The 27,081-nt window shown below is 36.4% G+C and overlaps 2 protein-coding genes across 4 annotated transcripts in view; both read left to right on the top strand.

The window, feature by feature from the left end:
- The window catches only part of LOC127440693 (TLE family member 5-like), a 43,894-nt gene extending 23,103 nt beyond the window's left edge, over positions 1–20,791 (top strand). For 2 of the 3 annotated variants that reach the window (XM_051697439.1, XM_051697438.1), the window contains exons 3-8: positions 4,880–4,977; positions 10,204–10,267; positions 11,140–11,184; positions 14,952–15,014; positions 15,236–15,310; positions 17,893–20,791. In XM_051697439.1, coding sequence (XP_051553399.1) covers positions 4,880–4,977; positions 10,204–10,267; positions 11,140–11,184; positions 14,952–15,014; positions 15,236–15,310; positions 17,893–18,120 — 573 coding nt within the window. In that variant the 3' untranslated portion in view covers positions 18,121–20,791. The remainder of the gene's footprint in view (positions 1–4,879; positions 4,978–10,203; positions 10,268–11,139; positions 11,185–14,951; positions 15,015–15,235; positions 15,311–17,892) is intronic. The other variant, XM_051697440.1, reaches the window with a different exon arrangement.
- LOC127440675 (ralA-binding protein 1-like) overlaps positions 1–23,228 on the top strand; it is a 289,448-nt gene extending 266,220 nt beyond the window's left edge. The window contains exon 11 of the mRNA XM_051697409.1: positions 23,064–23,228. The gene's annotated coding sequence lies outside the window, so the exon portion shown is untranslated. The remainder of the gene's footprint in view (positions 1–23,063) is intronic.
- The last annotated feature ends 3,853 nt before the right edge of the window (positions 23,229–27,081 follow it).

Below are 27,081 nucleotides of genomic sequence, written 5' to 3'. Positions count from 1 at the left end.
ACCCTCGTTTCGTGAGTGGTGCGTTGAGCTGGGTAGGGTGGGTGGCGTTTGGGGAGATGGTGTACAGAAGGCTGGATAACATGGATATTTTCATTAGGAAATGCTAATAAATCAATAAAAATTTGTTATTAGAAAAAACGTCAGTATTGGACACGATACCGATCAATGGATCAGATCGGTGCACCCCTATATCAGTCAACCACTGTAAGCAACCAGCCAGACCACCTTAGCAACTGCATAGCAACAAGTCAAGTCATTTTTATTTGTATAGCGCTTTTTTCAACAAACATAGTTTCAAAGCAGCTGTACAGGAAATTGTGCTATAACAGAAAAATAAAGACAATAATGTCTGTCATCATTGTGCTATTTGATAAAAATATGATGGTTGATTGTGTCTGCAGTGCACACTGGCACCAAAGCTACCACATAGCAAAGCAAGATGCTAAAAAACACTCAAAACACCCAAGTAATCGCATTGCAACGCCAAGCAACCACCCACAACATCCTAGCATCAAGTTGGCGAGACATTTCCTTTAGAAAATCTAACACTACTGACTCTTGAGTGCAGTGTGTAGAAACCTAAGCACTCAAGCACCACACACACACAGAGGTCTGGGTTCATTATGTGTGTTTTGTGCTGTAAGGGTGTACAGGGGTCTTAAGGACATTATTAAGGACAACCAAATTAACAAGACCCACTCTCATTACAAAACCCCCAACAGAGAGAGAGGTTAATCCCCCTGACACACACACACACACAGACATACCGATTGTGAGATGGTTTTTGTCTCCATCACGCTCAACCCCCCTGAAACATCTCATTTCCTCTGCTTCTATAACAACACACACCAGTCGCTATTTTGGAGACAAAAAAGCGGATAAGACCCTGGAGGGCTGTATAAGTAAGTGTGTGTGCGTGCGTGCACAGCAGATGTCTGGGTCACTCAGGCCAAAGTCCCTCATTAGCATCATAAAGGGGCAACAGTGGAGGGTCTTAATTCCGTCAGCAGACAGACAGTGGTTTCTGTATTTTTATTGTGTATTTATATTTTTTATTAGAGGTCGACCAATAGTGGGTTTTGCCGATACGATAACTAAGGTGGGAAAACAGACCGATAGCCAATTAATCGGCTGACTTTTTTTTTTTTTTTTTTTTTTTTTTTTTTTTTTATAATGAGAATGAAAACTTTCCACTCAATGTAAAATAATGCTGAACTTTAAGTATTACATTCCATGGCGATAGTTCAATATATTTCTCCCACACTGCTACCTTCTTCAAAGCCTATGCCATCTGAAATTACTTAAAATATTAAAATATAACAGGCCAAATGTGTTTGTTGTACTGTATGCTTCATCACTACTGACAATATTTGTTATTTTATTGTCAAATTAAATCTATAAATGATGTCCAAGAAAGGGAGAGAGAAAAAGGGATAGAAATAAACTCAACTAAAGTCTTGTCTTTTTAAAGGTAATTTTAGAATGGCATTGTCTATATTATATGTCCATTTGCCCTCAAATGAACACACTGTATTATATTACAATGTGCCCACTCATGAAACTGAAATTAATTTCATACAGATATATTAGGAAGTTTAGTCAGATGTTCATTTTGTCAGAATGGAGAAAAGTTTGGGAAAATTTATAGTCAAAAAACTATAAATGGGAAAACTCAAACTGTTCCTTTGCGCATGCATTCACACAATGAACCGTGCTTGCACTTGGTCTTCTAAAGCAAATAACAGCAGAGCAAAAACTCAGGCAGTATATTCATATAAGGTTGCCATTAATGAAAGAAAAAACTCAACGGATCTGCACAAATTCATAAGTGACTTTTTTTTATTCAAAGCAGCGTATTAAGAGGAATGGAAAGCAGTTTCCATCCTTGACTTTTTTTAAAAAACATTTTTCTAACTCCATTCGAACAGCTAATGTCCATTTGCCTGTCCTCCATCTCGTCGGCAATGCAATTCTCCAGTGCAGCGATTAGTTATAAACAAATTATCAAACTACCTTTGGTTGTCTTAAATGACTGATTTATTGCACCATGACAATAATAAAAACATGCATTATATACATTACCTTGGCTTTTCTCTGTCGATGTTTTAAACCCGTATTTAAAGAATCCATCTCTATAAATATCCTAGTCACGTTGCACAATAAACTCCACGCGGAGTCAGTGATTGTTTATTTAACCTCTAGAGGGCGCCGTTATACTGTAGAAACGAGTTCAGACTGTAGAACCCTCCAGCGCCGGCCATAGAGGAAATGAAACCAAAAATAACTATCGGAGTTGATTTTATCCGATAGTTGATAGTAAAAAAAACACAACTATTGTACGTGATTAAGCAGTAAATCCGATTCGGTCAACCTCTGTTTTTTTATATTATTATATTTGTATATATCTATATATGTTGTTTTTTTTTTTTATTTTCTGCCACTGTGCTTTTTGTACTTTTATTGTGTACCACATAAGTTTTGACAAGATTATACAGTATGTAGTGATTTAAAAAAAATAAAAAAATGTGAAATTCTTGTTTTCAAATGTTTAAGTGTATTGAGCAAATATTTGTATAAAATAAGCATTCATTTAAATTTTGCAATTTTGTGCATCTTATTTTTGCTATCATTAAATACAGTTATATTATTTCTATAAATATTGTTATATGTGATATGTAAGGGATAATGTACAGTCAGCCGGTTATCACAAAATAAACCCTGACAGTGTGATCAGGGTGAACAACCGTTATCGCATTACCCACCTTTTACACGGCTACTAACCAAATAAATGAATACATGGATATACAATATTGATTTGCATTGAAATTATGTAGCTAATAATGTTAGGCTGTGCTAATGACGCAATTTGTGTCACACATACTGTGCGCAGAGCGATCCGCAACGCAACACCTGACGTATATGTTGGTCTTTATGATGAAATTTACATCACACATACTGTGCGCGGAGCCATCAGCAATGTATACAATATTAAGATACCACAATTTAATATTAAATATAATCCTAAAAATAAAATAAGGAATAATAATTATATGAAATAATAATAATGATTCAATAACCAAAAATGTCACTAACTTTAATTGCACCTTGGGGTTATCAGTTTGTCTTCAGTTTGACACCAAGCGTAATTTTTTATTGGGCTATCTATCTTAATATAGAGAACATTTTGTTAGCCAATACTTGTTTTAAGTCTTAATAAAAAAAAGCTTTTTTTAATAAGCCTTTTAAACTTTTTTGTCAGCAAAAACTAGGCAAAGTGATATTACTGGGAAGAGGAAAATGCAATTAATAGTGACAATGTGTAGAAAGCTTAGATATAGCCAGTTATGACAGAGATCCTGATAAAAGGATCGGTATCGGTCGATCATGTGACAAAAAGATTGGTGATGCGTATCGGCTGTAAAAATCCTGAATGGAGCATCCCTAACACTGATGTTAAGATTGATGTATGCATTCATGAAATCACACAGACTCCCTTCAAAATCCGAATCTGTCAATGTCAAATGTTGGACAGCATTTGGAATAATCCTTTTTTTGTAAATGATTTTTCAGCTAAATGCAACCCCTGGCCATGCCAGTCTTCTTTTTTATTGCTAAAGCGCAAGCTGCAAGGAATTAAAGCAATCTCCTCTGGCTTTTTGTTTTATAATGATAAATAGCGTGAAAATTCCTTCAATTTTGGAATTCGCCAGGTTGTAAAATCATGTCATGTATCACTGCATCTGTACGATTATCAGAGTCAGAACTCGCACCATGTATGCCCAACCTTACAAGACTACTTACCAAATAAACAAATAAATAGACATGAAACTGAATGAAATTGATTTACATTGAAATTATATAATTATGTAAAGAAATTGCTCATCAGCTGAAATACACACAGATTGTGTCGGAGTTCTGTTGGTGTTTATAATAATGACCATCTGACTGCTCATTTGCAGCTTATTACAAGACTACTTGCAAAACAATTAATAAATGCAAATGCAACATTGATTTGAGTTTAAATGATTTATTAGCTTACGTCTACAGATTGCACAGTGAGCCGAGAAGCAGGAGAGATGTCTCACAAATTCGTAATACCCGGATGAGCGGTCTGCTATATGGGTACGCGGTTGTTACTCGGAGATATCAGAACGCTAGATGGCGCCATTAAGAACAGAGTATTCCAGATACCCGCATAATACATTGATAAATTATTGTCAGGGTAGTATACTATAAAAGAATACATGCAAGTGTACAAACTTGCATTAAAGGTGCACTGAGCAATTTTTTTCCCCTTTTAAAAAAAAGTTTGACTTCTAAAGAAATAAATTGTATTTTGAAATATATTTATAAAATCATGAGCACTCACATGAGATGAAGATATATTCTACATGGAGAGGGTCCGCTCATGGGGGCTACCATGAGTAGTACTACTAACCAGCCGAATACTTCTCGCTTAATCCCAGCAAACCCCCTGTTATTGGACACTTTCACTCTTGGATTAAATTAATCAAGCTGATGGTGAATATTAAATTGTAACTTTTTTTTACTGATTTTTAAATCTTTAACTGAATTTGATTTTGAATTATGCTGCATCCAACCGCTTGGTGTCAATGTAAGTCCAAGATGACACAAACAAAAAAGTGTAAACTAGGAAAGGACAAAAAAGCAGCAGGTATAAAAGCATAAAATAAATTAAAAAGGAAGCACAGTCAAACACTAATTCTTTTTATGCCACTTATGTCCATGGAAATAGCTGCTCGGCATTGTTCCAAAGCGGACTGACTTGCCCTGAATGGGACTTTGTTGTCATGTAATGTGACCAACCACAGTTTATCAATGTCAAATCTAATCTCTCATTTTATTGGTTGTTTTACAGGTGTCGTCTCAGTCGACACAGCAGCTCAAATTCACCACATCAGACTCTTGTGATCGCATCAAGGACGAGTTTCAGTTCCTGCAGGCACAATATCACAGGTACACAACACAGACGGACAAAAGTGTTCGGAGGCACGTACCCAGAACATTCCAAAAAACAAAATGTGTACCATTTGTAGACTGTTATAGATATAGTTAACCCCCAAAATGAAAACCCTCAACCTCATATTGCTCCAAACATGCATTACTTATTTTCCTGGAAGACAAAAGGAGATATTATGCAGACTGTTCATGCAGCTCTTTCCCAAATAATGAAAGTGAATGGGGGATGCTGTTAAGCTCCAAAAAGGATACAAAAAGCTACATAAAAGTGGCCATACAATTTGTGCACTATAGTCAGATTCTTTTGAAGCCATACAATAACTTTGTATGAGGAACGGCCCAAAATCCGTTATAACCTGAAAATCTTACCCTCCGGTGCAGCTCTCAAATCTAATTTTCATTCGTATTAGGGCTGTCAATTTAACACGTTAATTTGGTGAGATTAATTATATAAAAATAAAGAGTTAAATTAACCCAATCATGTCCCCGAACCGTAATAAGGAGTATTCCTACCATCAGAGCAATTCAAGCTTGAAGTACCAATTGTTTTCAGCAGGGGGCAGTAAGTGAAACTCCAGCTATAAAGGGAACGTGCAGCTGTACAGAGAACAAACCACACTTAGACTAGCTTGACACCATCGAAAGCACAAGAATGCAGTCTTGCATTCAAAAACAGCTGGACTGAGCACAATTCCGAATGCAGGAATCTTAAGACGTGTTTTTCTACGTTTCAAACTGTTTAACTTGACACAGCGACCTAAAAAAAAAGCTGCGTTTATGACGCAACGCAACCAAAGCACTTTAAAAGCTTCTGTCTGGTGCATGTGTACAGTGACGTGTCCTTAGGAAAGCCCTTACAATAAATCTATCTCGGATTGATTTACAAATTCAATTGCAAACTGGATTGATGTGGACTGTATGTCAATGATTATCAATAATATGGAAATAGGGCCCTGGGTAGCTCAGTGGTAAACACGCTGGCTACCACCCCTGGAGTTCGCTAGTTTGAATCCTAGGGCGTGCTGAGTGACTCCAGCCAGGTCTCCTATGCAACCAAATTGGCCCGGTTGCTAGGGAGGGTAGAGTCACATGGGGTAACCTCCTCGTGATCGCTATAATGTGGTTCGTTCTCGGTGGGGCACGTGGTGAGTTGGGTGTGGTTGCTGCGGTGGATGGCGTGAAGCCTCCACACGCACTATGTCTCCGTGGCAACGCGCTCAACAAGCCACGTGATAAGACTGTCTCAGACGCGGAGGCAGCTGGGATTCATCCTCCGCCACCCGGACTGAGGCGAATCACTACGCGACTTAAAAGCACACTGGGAATTGGGCATTCCAAATTGGGTGAAAAAGAGGAAAAATCCAAAAAATAAATAAAATACTAATATGGAAATAAATATATTGCCTTCAAAAGCCACTTTTTGTGATATCAGTGCTTTACTCGTCTGCCACAGTTATGTCATGGATTTTAATTATCTGAATTATTATCTTTGAAGTATGTATTATATTTATAATGATTACTATTTATAATTATTTGATCATTATAAATTGAATTATTTTTTATTTAAGGGGCTTTCTCAGCAAATATTTATATGAACGATGAATTAATTGCCATATGTTTTTAATTCGATTAAAAATTTATCGATTTACAGCCCTAGTTCAGATATATTCAAAATGCCAGCTTGCTTTCATTTTATGGAAAAGAGTTGCAGGGACATTCTGCTAAACTTTTTTTTTTGTGTGTTCCATGGAAGAAAGAAAGACACACAGGTTTGGGATATTTTTGGGCACACACAACACTATCTATCGTGTTTGTCTGTGCTCCAGTTTTGAGAATCACTTCAAAGGACTCTTCACTCCTCCACACGTTCACTCCACACCACTAAAAATAAAACCCTCTGCCCATGTGAGTTCCTCTTTGGGACAGTGAGGATGGTGTGAACACCGCTCCTCCTGGAAAAACGGCTTCCTGTCTGTCATGATCTGTCCGCAGCAGAGATAAGAGCGATCATGTCATTGGACACATCAGAGAAACAGCACACAGGAAGGTAGAGGGAAACAGAGTAGGATAAACAGATGAGTGTGTTGATATTTTCAGATATCTGACTGTTTTCAGATCACCGGATGGCTCTGTGGCGCTTTAGATAGTGGGCCTCAGTCGCTAACGATGAATGCGCAAGTATCTGTGCGTTAAACCTGCAGGCAAACGCTTTCACGCACAAATCGTGATTCATCAATAAGTTCGCACTTAAATTTATACTAAATTTACGCTACAATTTCAAACCATCTGAACTGGATTTATCATTAACAAGCAGCATAATATCCAGTCAGGTAGTCATTATCACAAATGAATGGCTGTGCATTTTGCGTCAGTGTCCCGATCACACTGTTGGGGTATTTTTTAAGTAATTTCGGAGGATAACATATTATATGAAAGAGATGGTCATGCATTTTTTTTTTTCTCGTTACATTGGCTTAACTCCACTGCTAGTCAGTCGTGTGCCACCGTAAAATGGTCCAGACGGGAGACTGGTTGTCATTGTGAGATAATGTTGTAGAATTCCCTTAGATTTTCTCTGTCAGAAGAGAGAGAGAGAATTGAGGTGAACTGGAAATCAACAGACAGACTAGATGAAGTGTGTCTGTTTTTTGTTTGTTGAAAAATTTAAATATGTGAGCTGACATACATGAATACTGTGGGTGTACTGCCCATTTGTCACTTTCCATTTGTGTTTTTTTTTTTTTTCAAGACTTAAAATAGGCATGTGCCTGTATCAAATTTTCACACCATGATAATTGCTGAAGCTATTGTCGCAGTATATGGTATTATCAGGGGGCAGCTGTGGCTCAGGTGGTAGAGCGGATTGTCCACTAATTGCAGGGTTAGCGGTTCGATTCCCAGCCCACATGACTCCACATGCCGAAGTGTCCAAGACACTGAACCCCAAGTTGCTCCCAGTGGCAGGCTAGCGTCTTGCATGGCAGCTCTGCCGTCATTGGTGTGTGAGTGTGTGTGTGTGTGTGTGTGAATGGGTGAATGAGTCACAGTGTAAAGTGCTTTGGAACTGCTAAGGTTAAAAAAAGTGCTATATAAGTGCAGACCATTTACCATCACATTATTGTATTACATTACAAAACTGGTTGAAACTTTGTTTTTTAGGTTGAATTGCTTTTTCAAACACCAAATTTGCATTTTTTTTTATTAAACTATCACAAAGAACTTTGTAAGGAACATTTAACAGACTAAATGAACAGTTAAATAGATTCACAAATAAAAAAATAAAATAAACATTAAATGTTTGAAAACTGATGTACAGCCTACAATGTACAATTCCTAAAAATTGGGGACAGTGTGGAAAATGCTAATAAAAACAAAAAGGAGTTACTTGTAAATTCTGTTCACGCTGTGTATATTGAAAGCGCCAAAACAACACTTTATTTGATGTTTGACCTTGTGAATTTATTTATTTAAATATACACTCGTTTCAGATCAGATCATTGAAACACGGCTTAAAATACAGTATTTCACACTTCAGATTTTCCTTCAGCCATACTTATATTTTTTTGTTTACATTCTCAGTCTCCGTGAATATACAATATGTATTAATGATGATACAATTTACTATCCATAAATAATTCTCACCAGCCATTTTTTTTTTTTTTTTTCAAACTGTCATTCTTTTTGACACACTGGTCACGAGTAACTCGGCAAGCAAATTTTTACCCACATTTGGCGCTTATTGAGTGTTAATTTTGGTCTTTGGTTTCTTTCATTGTGTTCTGAAATGTCCGCAATTACATAACCGTTCATGTTAATTATCGCAGTGTTCTAGCACACGTCAAATTTTGCATAAACATTTCCACTGACGTTGTACACGTAGAAAATTAGTTGCACTTTTGACAGTTATGTTTAAAATGATTTACATTCACATGCAAAAACCCCAGTAATATCAGTATTCTAGAAAAAGCTGATTTATTCTACATAGAGCTGCATGATTAATCATTAAAAGATCTCGATTCAGACACCCACGGGATCTTATTCCTAAATGACATCGATTGAGCTATGTATGTTAACGTTCCAGTGGCATGCCTTTATGAGGCGGTCAAATACAATGAGATTCGCTTCATGACGCGTTTTTAAATTAAGTTCTTTTTAACTTGATATGGCGTCTAAAAAACAGCGCTACTGCACGAGATGCTGAATACACTAGGAAACGCAACTGCCATAGAAGTTAGCCTAGCGCAGTGCAAACTGCAAGGTGCTGCAAGGACTGGCTATGGGTGCCACGAAATCTCTGCTCAGTTTTATATTTTAATAGCTAGCAATGCTAAAACAATACCGGCAGTATTTTTATATAAATATAAACATTTTTAATTGCTTAAAGCACTGTTTACTCTGTTCTCTATTTAATTACTGGGTTTTGAATAATTACTTTAAAAGCTTGAAACAACATTTACAAAAGAAACAGTTTTATTTTAAGGTTTTTTTTTTTTTTTTTTTTTTTTTTTTAAGCATATTTGCTTATTTACCAGTGCAACACCAAGTTAACAGAACTGTTTATGAAGCTTTTTTCCCTCTCATTTTACTTTTTATTTCACTTTGGCAAGTTAGAATACAAACAGGCTAAATCTTTTTGTATGCTCTTTAGTTTAACGCCTTGCTGTTTGGTTTATAATGTACAAGTTGCGCCCTCTTGTGGATTTTAGACTTTTTGATGCATGTTATTGATTTACAACTTACATTTCCTGCTTTTTTTTTTTTTTTTTTTCCATTTTTCAAATTGACTGACGCGAAGAACATTTTTTTCAGAGCCTTTATTAAATTACATGTTACTTTGTTTAGTAGCCTAATGCTCAGGTTTTGTAAATCACTGAAATACATTTTTTTTCTCTTCAGAATCGTAAAAGAATCGTAATCTTTATTCTAAGCAAAAAAATAAAATAAAAAAACCTTAATTCTCAATTTATCCAGAACCGTAGCTCTAATTCTACATAATAAGTGTGCTGCCCCCTCATGTCGAGATTACATGACATCACTTTATCTTGATAACCCTCATATTATTGGACACATTTGAATGCAGAATAAATTAATCTTGGTACATACGACAAATATGCTTGTGATTAGGGTTTTTATACAATGGCATCGGAAACTGAAAACCAACTAATTTTGCTTCTCTCTCTCTCTGTCTGTTCATCTATCTCAATCTCTCACTTTCTCTCTTAGTTTAAAGTTGGAATGTGATAAACTGGCCAGTGAAAAATCTGAAATGCAGCGGCATTATATTATGGTGAGTATAAAGATTACAGTTGCATTTCTAAGGATTAAAACAGTGCCAGAGCATCATACCTGTGTTTAGATGAGTAATATACCATGACCAGTGCACTCTTTGCTATGTATACTTTCTAAAACATAACTTGATTGAACAGTGTGGTCAAACCACACTTGCTCATAGACCTTTCAGCCTCTTGTTACAATATACTGTAGATTTCTATAACATATATATTTTTTAGGTCTTGTCCTAGCCACGTTTCACTGCACATTTGCTGCTTTTCTTTTCTTTTTTATCTTGAAAATTTTTTACATATTTTGTATGCCCATTGAATGTAATAACTTTAATTTGTCAAATCTTCCTTTCTTTATTTCATTCATTTGTTCATTCTTTAATTTTGTTTGCACAATTTATTTGTTAGCTTTTTTTCGTTCATGTTTTGTATTTTGTTTTAATTTATTTTTTTATACTTCGTTCATTAAATTCTTTCCTTTGTTTAGACTTTAGCCGTCTGTTTGGTTCTAATATGTGTATTTTGTGCATTCTTTTGTTCGTGCATTCATACTTTTGTTTTATTGATTTCTTTCTGTCTTTCATCATTTCTGTCTATCTCTCTTCTCTTTCCACCTGTAACCCTTGAGTGTCTGCAGTAATTCACACACAAGCATTTCACTGATCAGTTGAATCATAGTCATGACACAGAGTATTGATCTCTTGCTGTGGAATCAATATGAATGAGTATCTGTAACAGCTGTGTCTGAGCCAGACCGCCCGTGTCTCTGATCAGAAAAATCAGCTGGTTTAGCCCTGAGCAAATCTCAAAAACTCCCCTCCCCCCTTATAAACTGTAATCTCACCTGTGCTCCTCTTTCCTGTTTCTCTGACTGCAGTATTATGAGATGTCATATGGACTCAACATTGAAATGCACAAACAGGTAAGAATCAGAATATTTTGTCAGATTATTGTCTCTCTCCTCTTTGTGGCTCTCTCTACTGTAGGCCCTCATGAAGTCTGCATAACTTAATCATATTTTCCTGCACTGATTGTGGAAGAAATCAAGGTAACACTTTACCGTAAGGTTCCATTTGTTAACATTAGTTAACGACATTAGTTAACATGAGCTAAAAATTAACAATTGCGCTATTAACTAACATCAACAAAGATTAATAAATGATTAAACAATTATGTTGTTAATTGTTTGTTCATGATACCTAATGCATTAACTAATGTTAACGAATGAAACCTTATTGTAAATTGTTACCGAAATCAACACAATTCTGCATTTAAACACAGAAATCTATATCTAATTTAAACTAGGAAATAATAAGAACATTTTAGGATTTTAAAAGATGTAATGACAAGTCGATACAGGGGCTGTAATTTATTATCCTATATACCAGCGGTCACCAATTAGTTCAATTATTTTCCTTAGTTTTTTTTTTTTACATATAAGAGGTCATTGTACTATAAAAACATTGTAAGTTTTATCATTCAAAAATTCCTCTCCAGCATAAAAAGAGCATTTATTATTTCCACCCTGCAAAAACGACTAATTTTGAAGTCTCCCCCCTTGTGACGTAGAAGATAGGAGTCTTTTGAATAGCCCTGCCTCAACAACATACGTAATTTTTGTGGTGAAATCAGAGAGAGAGAGAGAGAGAGTGGATGAGGGATGCCAGCACTGGAAGTTGCACTATTTTTACTGTAGTTTGCTTTTAACCAACGAAAACATTAAGATGTGGAGTAACATACCCAGATGTTATCGTGTTCCTGGTGGTGAACAAACTGCGTCTCTGCATAGCCTTCTAAAGGATCCCAACGTTAGGAATGAGTGACTTTTTCAAACAAGTGTCAATGTGGAATTATTATATATTTTTTGGCACATTTTCTCTATGGATTCTTTTGAGAACCATGATTCAGGCTTTGCAAAGAAACCTGTATTGAAAGATGGAGCAGTGCCAACTATATTGGACACGACATGAATTACTGATGGGTACGAGTGCTTGGAAGTGCCAGCAACGATCGATCATGAAACACTATACACAGACGTGACAAAGAGGGGCCTTTTTTAAGATTTTCAGCGGTACCTTGATTGTCAACAGAGACGTCTCATAACAACCAAACTGATAAACAATGCTGCAATGCTAGCATTTGTTCTACAGGTTTTGATAATCAAAAGAAAGTATAATCCAATGTGGTTTGAACATCTGTATGATACCAGTATGCGAGTTAAATGGGAGGAAGCATGAATCATCACAGCAACAAACTTGATCAGAGCGCAGCGTGACATTCTGTCCGGGGCAAAGACAGTGCCCTAAACTTGAGAAGCGTGTGCGCACACAAGGCGAGCTCTTTTTTTCAAACATCTAGATGAAGCAGAGTTGAATGTAACAGAACGCAGGGTCTTCAAAACGATTTTCAACTTAACACTGTTTTATTTTAAAACGAGATGGTTATGGCGTCTGCAGTCACGCCAACCGCGGTTTGCAGATACACGGTTCGGAAACAGTGGTGCACACCTACTGAGCCTATTACGGTAACTTGAAGAAGAACAGACGCGTGTTCTAAGCATTGTTTCAATGAATTGGCCAGCGAGCCTTTACATAATGACAAAATATCATGCATTATATTTTGATTATGCCCTCTACTTATTGTAACAGACTGCATTATAACAGCCTATAATAATGAATAGACACTGAAACAATGACATGCAGTGCAGCTAAAGATGTATAACATTTATGTACATATGTACATGTCTTTGTACTTGACTAGTACTCGAGTAATTACTTTGAGTACTCGAGTACGCAAAATGACCAAAATGCCCATCCCTAACAGGAATGCTGGTGAGTAACGAATGTAATTCGAATGTTTAATTTGCCGGAGTTTTTTTTTATGAATTATGTAGTCAGCCATTTTGAATGCATAGTAACCCATGATCAGAACTCCAATGCGGAGCGGATCGTGCCTATTACACGGTTACTCACCAAAGAAATACATAATTCCTCACAAAGTATCGATTTAACATTTAAATGATTTATTACATTAGAAGAGTGCGGACTGCGACAAAAAACAGTGAAGTATATGCTAGTAAGGCTGCCAGCTGTCTTAACTGTCTTGTGTTCGTAAGGAGGTCCTGTATTTTGGCCGAAATGAACGTGTCAGGATGTTCTTTGTTCCGTGATTAAGCGGCTGTTCAATCCAGGTATACCCTGGTATACCCTCTCCCCGTTCGACTGGCAAATCGATCACGTGAGGGAATCCCCACCAGGCGAACATCTCATATTTGTCGACATGGGAAGCTTATTAATGCGGGGAGAGACAGGAAACCTGCGAGCCCAACGTCTCTTATTACACTTTTTAACCCATCACATTCACAGCTTGTGTTATTCTGGACTATTTACCCTGTTGTCAGCTTTACATAGCATTATTTTATCACCAAATCTTGTATGCCTGATAATATATGTATTGGGATGCCACAGTATGCCGACTTTGTTCAGTTATTCACATCACACATACAGCTATAAATGATTATCTGGACTGAGTGCTTTTAGTGGATTTTGTAAATCAATTGCATGTTTTCATTTTTGGAAATACAGTTCCACACTTGTAATGGTGGGGAGGGTGTTCGCTCTGCAAAAATGTTAGCCAATCAGAACAATGGGCAGAAAGGGCTAAACACAGGGTAGAAAAAGGTCATGTAATACTACATTATGACAGTTTTTTTACTAACATAAGTGGACCTCAAGGAAGAAAATAAAATAAAAATCTATGACATGACCCCTTTAACTTCAGCACCCCATGTTGCATCATATGCCAATGATGCGAGTCCAAAAATGGGGAAAAGCACTTTTTGTGTTGTTTTACCAAAGTCTGAGTGCCTATAAGTCCAGAATTATTAAAGAAATCTTAATATCCTTTTTTTCCCTGGTTCAGAGGAAACTTTCCTTTTGGGATCTTCTTTGGGATCATGTATGGGGCTCTCAATGTGTCACCATAAATTGTTAAATTTACACACGTTTTCAGTGGTTTAAAATCCAGTTGTGTATTACATGGTATGAAGCCATTTGTCCAAAACTAGCTTCATACCCCCCCCACCCCCCACAAAATAATGGATTAATTATTAAACATTGATCCATGGTATTAAATATTTTCGCTTTCATCATCATTTGTGTATTTTTCACCAGAAAAGAAAAGAAAAAGCCAGGGACCTCTAGATGAGGTGCCACAAAATGACCCTTTGTTTATATCGTAATTTGTAATTAAATAAATTATATATATATATATATATATTAAATTACGCAAATGCTGAGAAGCAAGAAGCAATTTGGTCTGAGTTTTAGACCCCACTCTATGTTAAACAGAGCTGAAAGTACTATGCTCTTATTGTTAGCTCAATGCGTTGTCAAATTAGATATAATATTTAATAAATGAATAGGGTTAGGAATATGTAGAACTTTGGCAATTTTTTTTTTTTTAATTATTATTCTGCAGACCCAGATTTTATGCAGCGTTTATGCATCCTAGTTATATGCTTATTTTGTGCTTATGCAGCATCCTAAATTTAGTCGCTGCCTTCCATCAAACACTGTCAGCATACATGTCTTTGTTCATGTGCTTTTGTGCTAAATCAGCAAACTGCAAGAGCATTCCCAGCTGTCTCATTGCAGGTAAACCCAAGAGATATGTGTGTTTTGTCTGCAGGCGGAGATTGTGAAGAGATTGAATGGAATCTGTGCTCAGGTGTTGCCCTACCTGTCTCAAGAGGTCTGACTCTGTGATTTTATTTATTTAAAGATACACTAAACTCTATAATGACATCATTAGATTGATGCAATAAATGTTCCATTGGTTTGTGCTCTGAAGATGGTTTTGTTTGTTTTGGATGTGGTACTTTCTGCTTAGAACCTGTGTTGTAAAACGTGTAAAGATGTTAATAAGAGTGTATGTGTGTGTGTGTGTGTGTGTGTGTGTGTGTGTGTGTGTAGCACCAACAGCAGGTCCTGGGGGCGATAGATCGAGCCAAACAGGTCACCCCTCCTGAAATGAACTCCATCATTAGGGTAAGCTATTTATTTTCATCTTAAAGGGATAGTTCAGCTAAAAATGGCAATTCTGTCATCATTTACTCACCTTCATGTCATTCCAAACCCGTATGGTGTTCTTCTGGTGATGGAACACAACAGAAGTTTAGCAGAATGTCAGAAGCATACAGTATAGTGTCCAAAAAAAACAAAAGTACTATAAATGCAATATAAAATTTGTCCATTTGACCCGTGAACTATATTGGATTATTCCATGTCAAATCAACCAGATGTGTAACAACTAGGGATGCTCCTGACAAACAATTAACCCTAGTATTGGCTTCCGTTTGAGCTATTTTTAATTGCTGATCAGGCCTATATTGTGTGTCAGACGGACGTTTTTGTCTCCCTTTAGCTGCGACATGTCTCGCTAGTTTTCAGCGTCTCTAGTCATGAGCGCTGTGTTTTTAGGAGGTTGTGTTAAGAAAAACATGTCTCAAGAATCCTGCATTCTGCTGTGCTCCGTCCAGCTGTCTTTGAGTGTAAAAGCGCATCTGTCGAAGGCTTTGCTGCCTGCTTGTTAGTTTGATGAGGCATGTTGCCTGAACAGCTGGAGTGCTGACTGCCCCCTACTGTCACAAATTCATAAAAACAGGTTCTTTACAGAATGTAGTTCAGGGACGGGGGCATGATTAATTGCGGGGGGTTTTAACTCGTTATTTTTCATATAATTAATCACGTTAAATCGACAGCCCTTAAAAATTTGTTCTACAGACAAGCATCAAGAGGTTGATTATGGGCCACACCCAAAAACGTATTCACTCGCATGTTACAAACAATTAAACAAGCATCTCTATATGATACAAAGCACATTTTATGCTAATTAAACAGACAAATGGCATAAGACGTTTAGAAAAAGTAGGTTGTTCCAAAAAAAAAAAAAAGAAAAAAAAAATCAAAATGGAAGAAAATGTTTCTCACGGAAATGGAAATCCATATGAGCATTTCATTTGGGACGACTAAAGGATTCAGAGGAAAAAGGAATTTGATTATAGCCCATATGGTTCTAGCGCCTACAGTCTGTTACATCTAAAAAAAACTAGATATAGATAGACTTTCAAAAATCAAGATATTGACGATTGTTTTTATGTGAATAAATAAAAGTACATTTTAGTTTCAACATTATTTGTCCTTCAGACCTTTTTGTTGGATAAGAAAAACAAGCCTAATACCATGTGATCCATATTTGGTTTTCGACCATTGAAATTGGATAAAATGTAGCAGTTTGTGCATGGAGCCACATTGAGAGCCCCATATCTCACCATATAGGTCCTTAATAATTAAGAAAAGAGGAAAGGTTGTTCAGAACTGTAATCTAAAAGGATATTAAGATATATTTAATACTTCTGGAGTTATAGGCACTCCAACTTTTTTTTTTTCGGACTCCTTACGGGCATGTAATGCAACTAGGGGTGCTGAAGTCAACTTATTTTAGTAATAGACCTACATATCTGTGTACAAATAAAATAATGATGCTGCCACCTTTCCAGGCAAAAACTTTTAGTTCTGCTCCAAAACCATAAGCAAAAATTGTCATTTTGACCTCCCTCTACAAAATAATGAATTACTCACGGCATATTTTAACGCAGATGCTAACATTTGGTGGAGGTGAAGATTTTCAGCTAAAAACTTTACATTTGTTCTGTTTGTCACACAAAGATATTTTATGGCTTTAGAAGACTTGTAAAATAGCACACGAGTTGTATGGACTAATTTTATGGTACAGCCCCCCCCCCATTCCCGTTTACTTTCGTTGTACGAAAAAGAGCAGCCTGGACATTCAGCCAAATCTCTTAGTGTTCCACAGACGAAAGAAAATTACACATTAGAGCGACATGAGGTTAAGTAAATGATGACAAAATGACAAAAAGAAAAAGTAATTAGAGTATTTAAATCTGCAATACAGGTCAAAATTAAGGCTAGGGTAAACGTTGTTTTCCTGTGTCCGGCTACATCTTACACACAGTGCAGTGACGCAAATTTCACCATCAGCAAAGTATGTGGTGACTGTCTGCGTGCAGCCCAGTTTTTCTAGACAGGCAGACAGTCCGCGTCTTTGCACGTCATTTGTATATGCGCTAAAAACTAAAGAGTCAGCCGTAGTGCGCATGTGTTGAACGCGTCCGAATGCTCTCTTGGTCAAAAGAGAGTACTTTGATAGGTTGAGCATCTAAGTGATCACGAGACAGAACTGAAGTATACTTTGGCCTCTAAAGCTAGGGTATACTTGGTTTTCCATGCATTGTTCCATCTCATGTGCACGGTCAAGCGCTCAGCCTTTCAAAATATTTTCTTTTGACTGCGAGCCCTTACAGACGCGTTCGACGCATGCGCACTAAGACTGACTCTTTGTTCAGTCAACGGCAGGCGCATGCACGGATGACATGCAAAGAAACTCTATTTGTTGTTAGATGGTAATTTTTTCAGTTACAGCATTACCTTAAGATTATTTGGCTATATCAAAACATAAGCCCTAACAATGTTGAGAACTGTGTGTGTGATCTGTATCTCTCTGTAACCTCCACCCATGCACGTTCGCCTGTTTGTTTGTGTTATCGCAGCAGCAGCTTCAGGTTCACCAGCTCTCTCAGCTCCAGGGTTTGGCGTTACCCATGACCCCTCTGCCCCTGGGCTTGACCCCGCCCACCCTGCCCGCCGTCACCTCCAACTCCGGGCTCCTGTCGCTGTCCAGCATCCTCGCGTCACACGCGCACCTCGCCAAGGAGGACAAGAACTCTCGTGACGGCGCCGACGGCCACCGTGACGAAGATGGCGACAAATCTGACTAGCGTTTGTTGAGACTCTGATTCTGTGGTATTAGTTCTGAAAGTATAGAGTGCAGAACAACCAGAGAAAGAGAGAGTTGTGAAGGAATCCAAACACACTACTCTGTTCTCATTTGTCTCATACATGATTAAAGCCAATCTTTCCTCCTGAATACTGCATTTGAAGTCTCATTCATTTAGCTTTGTCATTAGCAACCACATTGCAATGCCCTAGAAACCAACTTTCTGGTTCTATAAGAGGTACAAGGCATTTGTGGTGGCATAATTTTGATTACCACCAAAATTAATTTTGACTCCTCCCTCTTTTTCTTAAAAAAAAACAACAAAAAAAAGCGAAAATCATTGTTCCATTGAGGCACTTACAATGGAAGTGAATAGGGGCCAATCCGTAAATGTTAAAATACTCACTGTTCCAAAAGTATAGCCACAAGATGTTAATAATATGCATGTTTACATGATTTTAGTGTGATAAAATCACTGTGTAAAGTTATAGCCAATTTCGTAACTTCATTGCCATTACAACGTACACACTAAAATGCTCAAATATTACACAAGTTTTAACAGAAGAATTAATGTAGGTGCTTTTATAAAATTAGAAGCTTCACATTTCTGCCTTTAAACACTCCAAACATTGGCCCCATTCACTTCTATTGTAAAAGCCTCACTGTAACCTCCATTTTTGATGTTTGTTTTAAATATAAGGAGGGATGAGTCAAAGGTTTTTTAGATATATATTTTTTGGTTATCAGTATAGTGCAAAACCAAATGCTGTCTATTGAGCTTAACTTGTATTTAACCCAAAATATCCCTTTAAACATGCAACACGATGTTTGGCATGTTTATCGTATAGTATACTGCATTCTGTTTCACATGCTAAAAAAAAAAAAAAAAAACAGTAAGCAGTTTACAGAATGTACTTTTGTAGAATGCTAGTATTCCATTCTGAACGTAGCCAAGTTATAAAGACATGACTACCTATGGCTGTACATAAGCATTGGTGCATTGGGTATTCTAATTGTGTGTTTCTGGACATTCATGTCTCGTATGTGTCCACAAATATCAGCGCGTGTCCTATAATTCCTTGTTTTTAATTGTTTTTCAGTTTGCCAGTGCTAATATATTCTAAGAAACGCTTGCAGTTTAAGTGTGGGTCGTATACATACTAAGATCTGATCTGGAATGTATACTGTCATTATAATCTCTAAATTAACTTCTTGTTTGACTTTTCTATTTTATCACTTGTTTTTATTTTAATATTTAGATTTTTTTGCTGTTTGCTTCACTTGATCTCAAAACCATTTTTCTAAAGAAAATGAAAGAAAAAGTAGTCATCCCAGATGTTTATGACTTTCTATCATCTGCTGATCTCTAAGGTTTTTAGAAGAATATCTCAGCTCTGTAGGTCCATACAATGCAAGTGAATGGGTGCCAAAATTCTGAAGCTCCAAAATCACATAAGGGCACCAGAAAAGTAGTCCGGACGACTCTGGTGATTAATCCATATCTTCTGAAGCGATGTGATAGGTGTGGGTGAGAAACAGATCAATATATAATTCCTTTTTCCTTCACTTTCACTTTCTCCTGTTTTTGATGATTTGCATTCTTTGTGCATATCGCCCCCTACTGGGCAGGGAGAAGAATATGACAAAAAATGGCTTAAATATTGATCTGTTTCTCAACCACACCTATCATATCATGTCTGAACACATGGATTTATCCACTGGAGTCTTATGGAGTACTTTATGCTCTCTTTATGTGGTTTTTTGGTCTTAAAAATTTTGGCACCCATTCTTTTGCATTGTATGGACCTACAGAACTGAAATATTCTTCTAAACATTTCCATTTGTGTTCTACTGAAGAAAGAAAGTCATACACATCTGGGATGGCATGAGGGTGAGTAAATGAGTGAATTTTCATTTTTGGGTGCACTATCCCTTTAAATAGGATGACACCAAAACAAAATAGTACAGACAAACGAAAAGTGTGTTTGATTGGTGTGCTGTTGCGATGAGCCAGTTTATATACATATATAAATATATCAATATACATATAATTTTGTAAACATTTTTGTATGTATAAAGCTACATTTATGGTGTATGTGTCCCAGAGGACATTCAGTGCAGTTTTGATTGTGAATGCTGTGATGTACATTATTAATGATTACCTTACTATTTGATTAGATGCACATTTACTGACTGGTCTCAACTAGCTGTAGTTGCTAATGAATAAACCTTCTGTTCAGTAGCTCTGTTTTTGTTTTGGTCACCTAAACATCAGCTGAAAGGGACTGGTGGACCCTAAAAAGTTACTTAAACAATTTTCAGTCAGGTGCAACTCGTGCATTAGATCATGATGTGATCACTTTTTTCTATATGTAGCCCCTCCTTCATGTGGTGACAGTACTTATAACACATTTGCAACATTTATAAGCTTTGTAGTAGTTATTTTTAAAGACTGTGTGTGTGTGTGTTTGCGTTGTATGTAACGATGTACTTAATGGAAATGTATGTTGTTTGTGTTGATGAAAAAAGCTATTATAACTTAATTTAAAGAAAATTGTTGGAAGAAAAAGATAAGGTTAAAATGTTGAAACTTTTACTATACCTGAATGAGAGATTAAGCAGTAAGGAAGTATTTATCGTGCCTTACAAATAAATGATTCATTGGACCTTTATCAATTCTGCTGTTGTTTTTTTTTTGTTTTTTCGTTAAAAATATTTTTTCCTGCAGTGGCGCGCAAATCGCCATCCAATTACATTGCATGGAAAAAAGCGGCATGAACATTCTTTTGTGTTGTCCAGAAGAAAGTCAGACAGGTTTGTACCGTCATGAGGGTGAGTATGGTGTTTTTTTTTTTTTTTTTTTTTTTTTTTTTTTTTTTTTTTTTTGTCAGGAAGCAGTTTCCCTTCTCTCCTGCAGGTGGCACTGACGACTTGCAGTAATTGCACAGTATGGGTGGTGATGTTGCATAAATAAGAAATTAAATCCTTTGATGAAATAAAGTGGTGTATCAGTATTATTAAATAACGCATTTGCTTATAGCCGACGAGGCTGAATTTTTTTTTATGTATCGTCATTTGTGTATAATGAGCAATCTGTGTGTAAAATGAGCAGGAATTACAAGTCATCAGTGTTTGTTGTTTTCATGTGCACAGATTGAGTCCTCAGACAAAAAACACAGCGTATGATCATTGCTTTAGAAACACACACCATTAACCTGCTGCATAGGTAATTAGATTATCAGTCATTTCACCACAGATCATAGATGTAATATACAAGATATCCATATGTTCTATATTACATGCATTATTTATCTTTTAACCTTTAAAATTTTTTTTTATTATTTGTATTTACTTTTTTTACACGATATATCATAGATGACATATGATTGCTTTTATATTACATGCATCGTAATAATATATATATATATATATATATATATATATATATATTTTATTTAAATTTCTTCATTTTTACCTTTTCTAATTGTTTTTTTTTTAAACATTAGATCATAGATATAATAAACAAGATATATTACATGCATTTGTTTTTTTTTGTTTGTTTGTTTGTTTTTTTGCATATTTTATATTATTCACTTTTACCTTTTCAGATTTTCATTTATTATTTTACACCATAGGTCATGTAATAAACAAGATATTCTGTATATTACATTCATTATATGCACTTTTATACTGTAGATTTTTATTGTAGACGTTTTTGTTTTTTGTAAAAGATTATTTATTGTAATTATTTTTAAATAATGGATATCTTTTAGGGAGTTCAATAAAGGAATATGCTCAAACATTGTTAAATGTGGTTAAACATTTAGACATTTAGTGTTGTAAATAGTATTCGGATTTCATAAGATCTGTTAAAAAACATGACAATCCACCTTAATTTCTGTCTGTCTTTTTTTCTCGTCATCTTCTGCCCTATTGCATCCAATTAGAACTGCCTAAGCTCATGCACTTTTTCTGTCTCTCCCTCTCTTGTTCATTTCCTTCGGTTGATGGAGACATGGCTGATGGCAGAGCGCTCTGACATGATATTTCATTGAACACTTTCAGGCGGTGTGTGCTGTCACTGTCTCTCACTTTTCATTCCCTTGTTTTACTTCCACCACACTGCACCTCTCCTCCCCCTCTTTTCTGATGTCTCGCTTCAGTGCTTCACTTTTCCTTCAATCCTTATGTCAGCTATAGAGTTCTATGTCTGAATGTAGTAAATGAACTGGAAAAAAAAATGCATTTGGCCCTTTATGGATGTTGTGTTATCATATCTTGCTTTTTTATTCCTTTATTTAAATGTGTTTTACTCCATAACAGTACATAGTTTGCAGATGTATTCTCTGTTTTGGAACAAACCTATTTAAACTATTTAAAGTCTATTAGAAAAAAAAATGAGTTATTTAGGTGAGCTGTGTTAAGGGGAGTGGCCATAAACTCTTGCACCTGAACATTTAATTACAGGTGCATCTCAATAAATTAGAATGTCATGGAAAAGTTCATTTATTTCAGTAATTCAACTCAAATTATAAAACTCGTGTATTAAATAAATTCAATGCACACAGACTGAAGTAGTTTAAGTCTTTGGTTCTTTTAATTGTGATGATTTTGGCTCACATTTAACAAAACCCACCAATTCACTATCTCAAAAAATTAGAATACATCATAAGACCAATAAAAAAAACATTTTTAGTGAATTGTTGGCCTTCTGGAAATTATGTTCATTTACTGTATATGTACTCAATACTTGGTAGGGGCTCCTTTTGCTTTAATTACTGCCTCAATTCGGCGTGGCATGGAAGTGATCAGTTTGTGGCACTGCTGAGGTGGTGTGGAAGCCCAGGTTTCTTTGACAGTGGCCTTCAGATCATCTGCATTTTTTGGTCTCTTGTTTCTCATTTTCCTCTTGACAATACCCCATAGATTCTCTATGAGGTTCAGGTCTGGTGAGTTTGCTGGCCAGTCAAGCACACCAACACCATGGTCATTTAACAAACTTTTGGTGCTTTTGGCAGTGTGGGCAGGTGCCAAATCCTGCTGGAAAATGAAATCAGCATCTTTAAAAAGCTGGTCAGCAGAAGGAAGCATGAAGTGCTCCAAAATTTCTTGGTAAACGGGTGCTGTGACTTTGGTTTTCAAAAAACACAATGGACCAACACCAGCAGATGACACTGCACCCCAAATCATCACAGACTGTGGAAACTTAACACTGGACTTCAAGCAACTTGGGCTATGAGCTTCTCCACCCTTCCTCCAGACTCTAGGACCTTGGTTTCCAAATGAAATACAAAACTTGCTCTCATCTGAAAAGAGGACTTTGGACCACTGGGCAACAGTCCAGTTCTTCTTCTCCTTAGCCCAGGTAAGACGCCAGGAGTGGCATAACAAGAGGAATACGACAACTGTAGCCAAATTCCTTGACACGTCTGTGTGTGGTGGCTCTTGATGCCTTGACCCCAGCCTCAGTCCATTCCTTGTGAAGTTCACCCAAATTCTTGAATCGATTTTGCTTGACAATCATAAGGCTGCGGTTCTCTCGGTTGGTTGTGCATCTTTTTCTTCCACACTTTTTCCTTCCACTCAACTTTCTGTTAACATGCTTGGATACAGCACTCTGTGAACAGCCAGCTTCTTTGGCAATGAATGTTTGTGGCTTACCCTCCTTGTGAAGGGTGTCAATGATTGTCTTCTGGACAACTGTCAGATCAGCAGTCTTCCCCATGATTGTGTAGCCTAGTGAACCAAACTGAGAGACCTTTTTGAAGGCTCAGGAAACCTTTGCAGGTGTTTTGAGTTGATTAAATGATTGGCATGTCACCATATTCTAATTTTATGAGATAGTGAATTGGTGGGTTTTTGTTAAATGTGAGCCAAATCATCAAAATTAAAAGAACCAAAGACTTAAACTACTTCAGTCTGTGTGCATTGAATTTATTTAATACACAAGTTTCACAATTTGAGTTGAATTACTGAAATAAATGAACTTTTCCACGACATTCTAATTTATTGAGATGCACCTGTATGTAGGCCCGTTTAAGGTATAGGAGCTTATGTTGATAAATAGACGTTGTGTTTACAGTTCTGTTTAATTGCTGTTTTGTGTTAATTGAACCCTCTATTGAACCCTCATGAATTGAAATTAGCTCAGTTTTGAAATGAGGGAATCAGGAAAAACACCAAAGCACCCTTCATGTTCATGCTATAATTGTGCTCTGCTGTTTAATGGACTGAAATCGGAGAATACTTTCTGCCAAACCCTAAAAGTCAACCCTAAAACATTGCATGAAGCCATATGTATGTGTTTTAATTAAGTAGAATGAACATGATTAGATCTAGTTGGATTTACTCACTGTACTCCGCATAATTGGAAATTAGTATTTTCAACTCATACACTCAAGGAGCACTTTATTAGGTACACCTGTACACCTACTTATTCATGCGATTATCTAATCAGCCAATCGTGTGGCAGCAGTGCAGTGCATAAAATCATGCATATACAGGTCAGGAGCTTCAGTTAATGTTCACATCAACTATCAGAATGGGGAAAATTTTTGATCTCAGTGGTTTAGACCGTGGTATGATTATTGGTGCCAGACGGGCTGGTTTGAGTATTTCTATAACTGCTGATCTCCTGGGATTTTCACACACAACAGTTTCTAGAATTTACTCCGAATGGTGCCAAAAACAAAAAACATCCAGTAAGCGGCAGTTCTGCGTATGGAAACGCCTTGTTGACGAGAGAGGTCAACAGAGAATGGCCAGACTGGTTTGAACTGACAAAGTCTACGGTAACTCAAATAACCACTCTGTACAATTGTGGTCAGAAGAATAGCATCTCAGAATGCACAACACGTCAAACTTTGAGGCGAGTGGGCTACAACAGCAGAAGACGAATTCAGGCACTTTACTAGGACCATAGTGTTCCTTATAAAGTGCATAGTGAGAGTATATCTCAACTTTAGATAAATCGATTTACCTTAAATGTAAAAGAATGCGTATTCAAAAAAGTTTTTTTTTTTTTCAGTGTGCTCTTTTACTTGAAAAAGTGGGTACACAAGGCTACATACATTAAAACATTTTAGCATTTTAAATGATAACCAATTAAAACATTATCTGAAAATGGACAAAATGGCAACATTCACTCAAAGCAGTGAAGTTAATTACAGTTCACTCCTATTTTCACATAATTCTAATATTAACTCATATATGTGTATATATTAATGTTGTATACAACCTGTAAAAGGGAATCATTATCTCATAAATATTCACATATTTCAACATGCTTCCTGATTGGCTTCGCTGTCATTTCCGATTCAAAACGCAAACGTCTACATTATCTATAATGCTGCAGTGACAGCTAAGTCCTGCTTTACTATTGGTCCAGATCAAAGTGTGTGTCATGACCCAACGTGGGCGCTCGGGTCACTCATTGGCCTTGACTTTCATGTCGTTAGCCAATGAGGGCGATGCTGGGCGTCCCGTCGAGGAAAGAGATGTTAAGGCTGCAATGTTTGTACATTATGTTCCGTGTTATGATATGAGCAGTTTGAACAATGATCTGAGCATTTTGCTGCTGTTTCCCTCAAACAGTTCTGTTAATTAAACAGTTGAGTTTAAAACATATATATAATATTATTTATATCAATACGATTCGGTTGCAAATAATTGTCTTATTTGCATTTGCACTCCGCTGTATCCTATTTACCTAATCCCTATATCTACTCTTCATAACGCAAATGTAAGTGGTCGACCTTAAAAACAGATTTCGTTCTTCGCCAATTTAATGGCAAAAATCACAATCATACAGTCAGTGTGGGCTAACACCGCACTTTGTATGCAATTTGGCTCGCTGTCACAGACTGTAGAGTTCCGACTCTGTTGAACCGGTTCTTTCTAGTGATTCAGTTGAACCGATTCGCAAAGCGTTTTTAACCCAGCAAACACGGAACATTCCCCACCTTAGCCTATGGTTCCCTTTTGTGCTTTTTTTTTTTTTTTTTTTTTTTTTTTTGTCGTAACGTTCTAAGATCGTTCTCTTTATTTATTTATTTATATTATAACCATAAACTAACGTTCCCAGAATGTTTCAGGGAGGTTTTTTGTTAGTTTGTTTTGTGTTGTTTTTTTTTTTGTGACAACCTTATTAAAAACTAATACAGAAAGTTAGCAAATTATTATTTTTAGGTTTTATTTTTTAAACCACAAACAATGGTTTTTGGGGCAACAACCTAATAATAACTTATCAGAATGTTAGCTAATGTTTATTTATTTATTTTGTATAACCATAAACAAACCTTTCCAGAATGTTGCTAGGCTTTTGTGACAAACTACCCTGATAGCACACATACATCACCCAGACGTCTTGATGTGTGTGTTTACATCTGGAAGACATATTTTGTATGTGGTTTACACATCAGCATTACGTCTATTAGACGTTTCCTCTCAAATGTCAATTAGACATTCAGCAAATGTCTTTTGAGGCATGTATGATTCAGAATATTTGCAAATCTGATCTTTTTAAGATGTTCAGCAGATGTATAATTCACTTTTTTCTTTTTTTTCAAATAAGTACACTAAAAAAATATTTTTAAGATTTACACATTCAGTTTGATAACTTCTCAGAGATGTCTGTTTTAGATCTTTTCATCTGGAAAGCATCACAATCTAATTAACATCTGCTAAACATCTTTAAAAGATCAGGTTCACAAACATTCTAAATAATAGACATCTCAAAGACATCTGCTGAATGTCTTATTGACATCCGAGACATAGGCTACTTATTGACACATCTATTAGATGTGTTGCAGATGAGCAAACAATGTAAAAATATGTCTTCCAGATGTAAACATGCATATCAAATAGACATCTGGGTGATGTATGTGTGCCATCACAGGGAAATAAGTTTTTGTTTTTTGTTTTTTTCGTAAACTTAGGAGGATGTACAGTATTTTAGCGTCGG

The sequence above is a fragment of the Myxocyprinus asiaticus genome, chromosome 5 (genome assembly GCF_019703515.2).
Source record: "Myxocyprinus asiaticus isolate MX2 ecotype Aquarium Trade chromosome 5, UBuf_Myxa_2, whole genome shotgun sequence".
Classification (NCBI taxonomy): domain Eukaryota; kingdom Metazoa; phylum Chordata; class Actinopteri; order Cypriniformes; family Catostomidae; genus Myxocyprinus; species Myxocyprinus asiaticus.
Note: the sequence above shows the minus strand (reverse complement) of the source record. Positions and strands in the feature narration are given on the sequence as shown.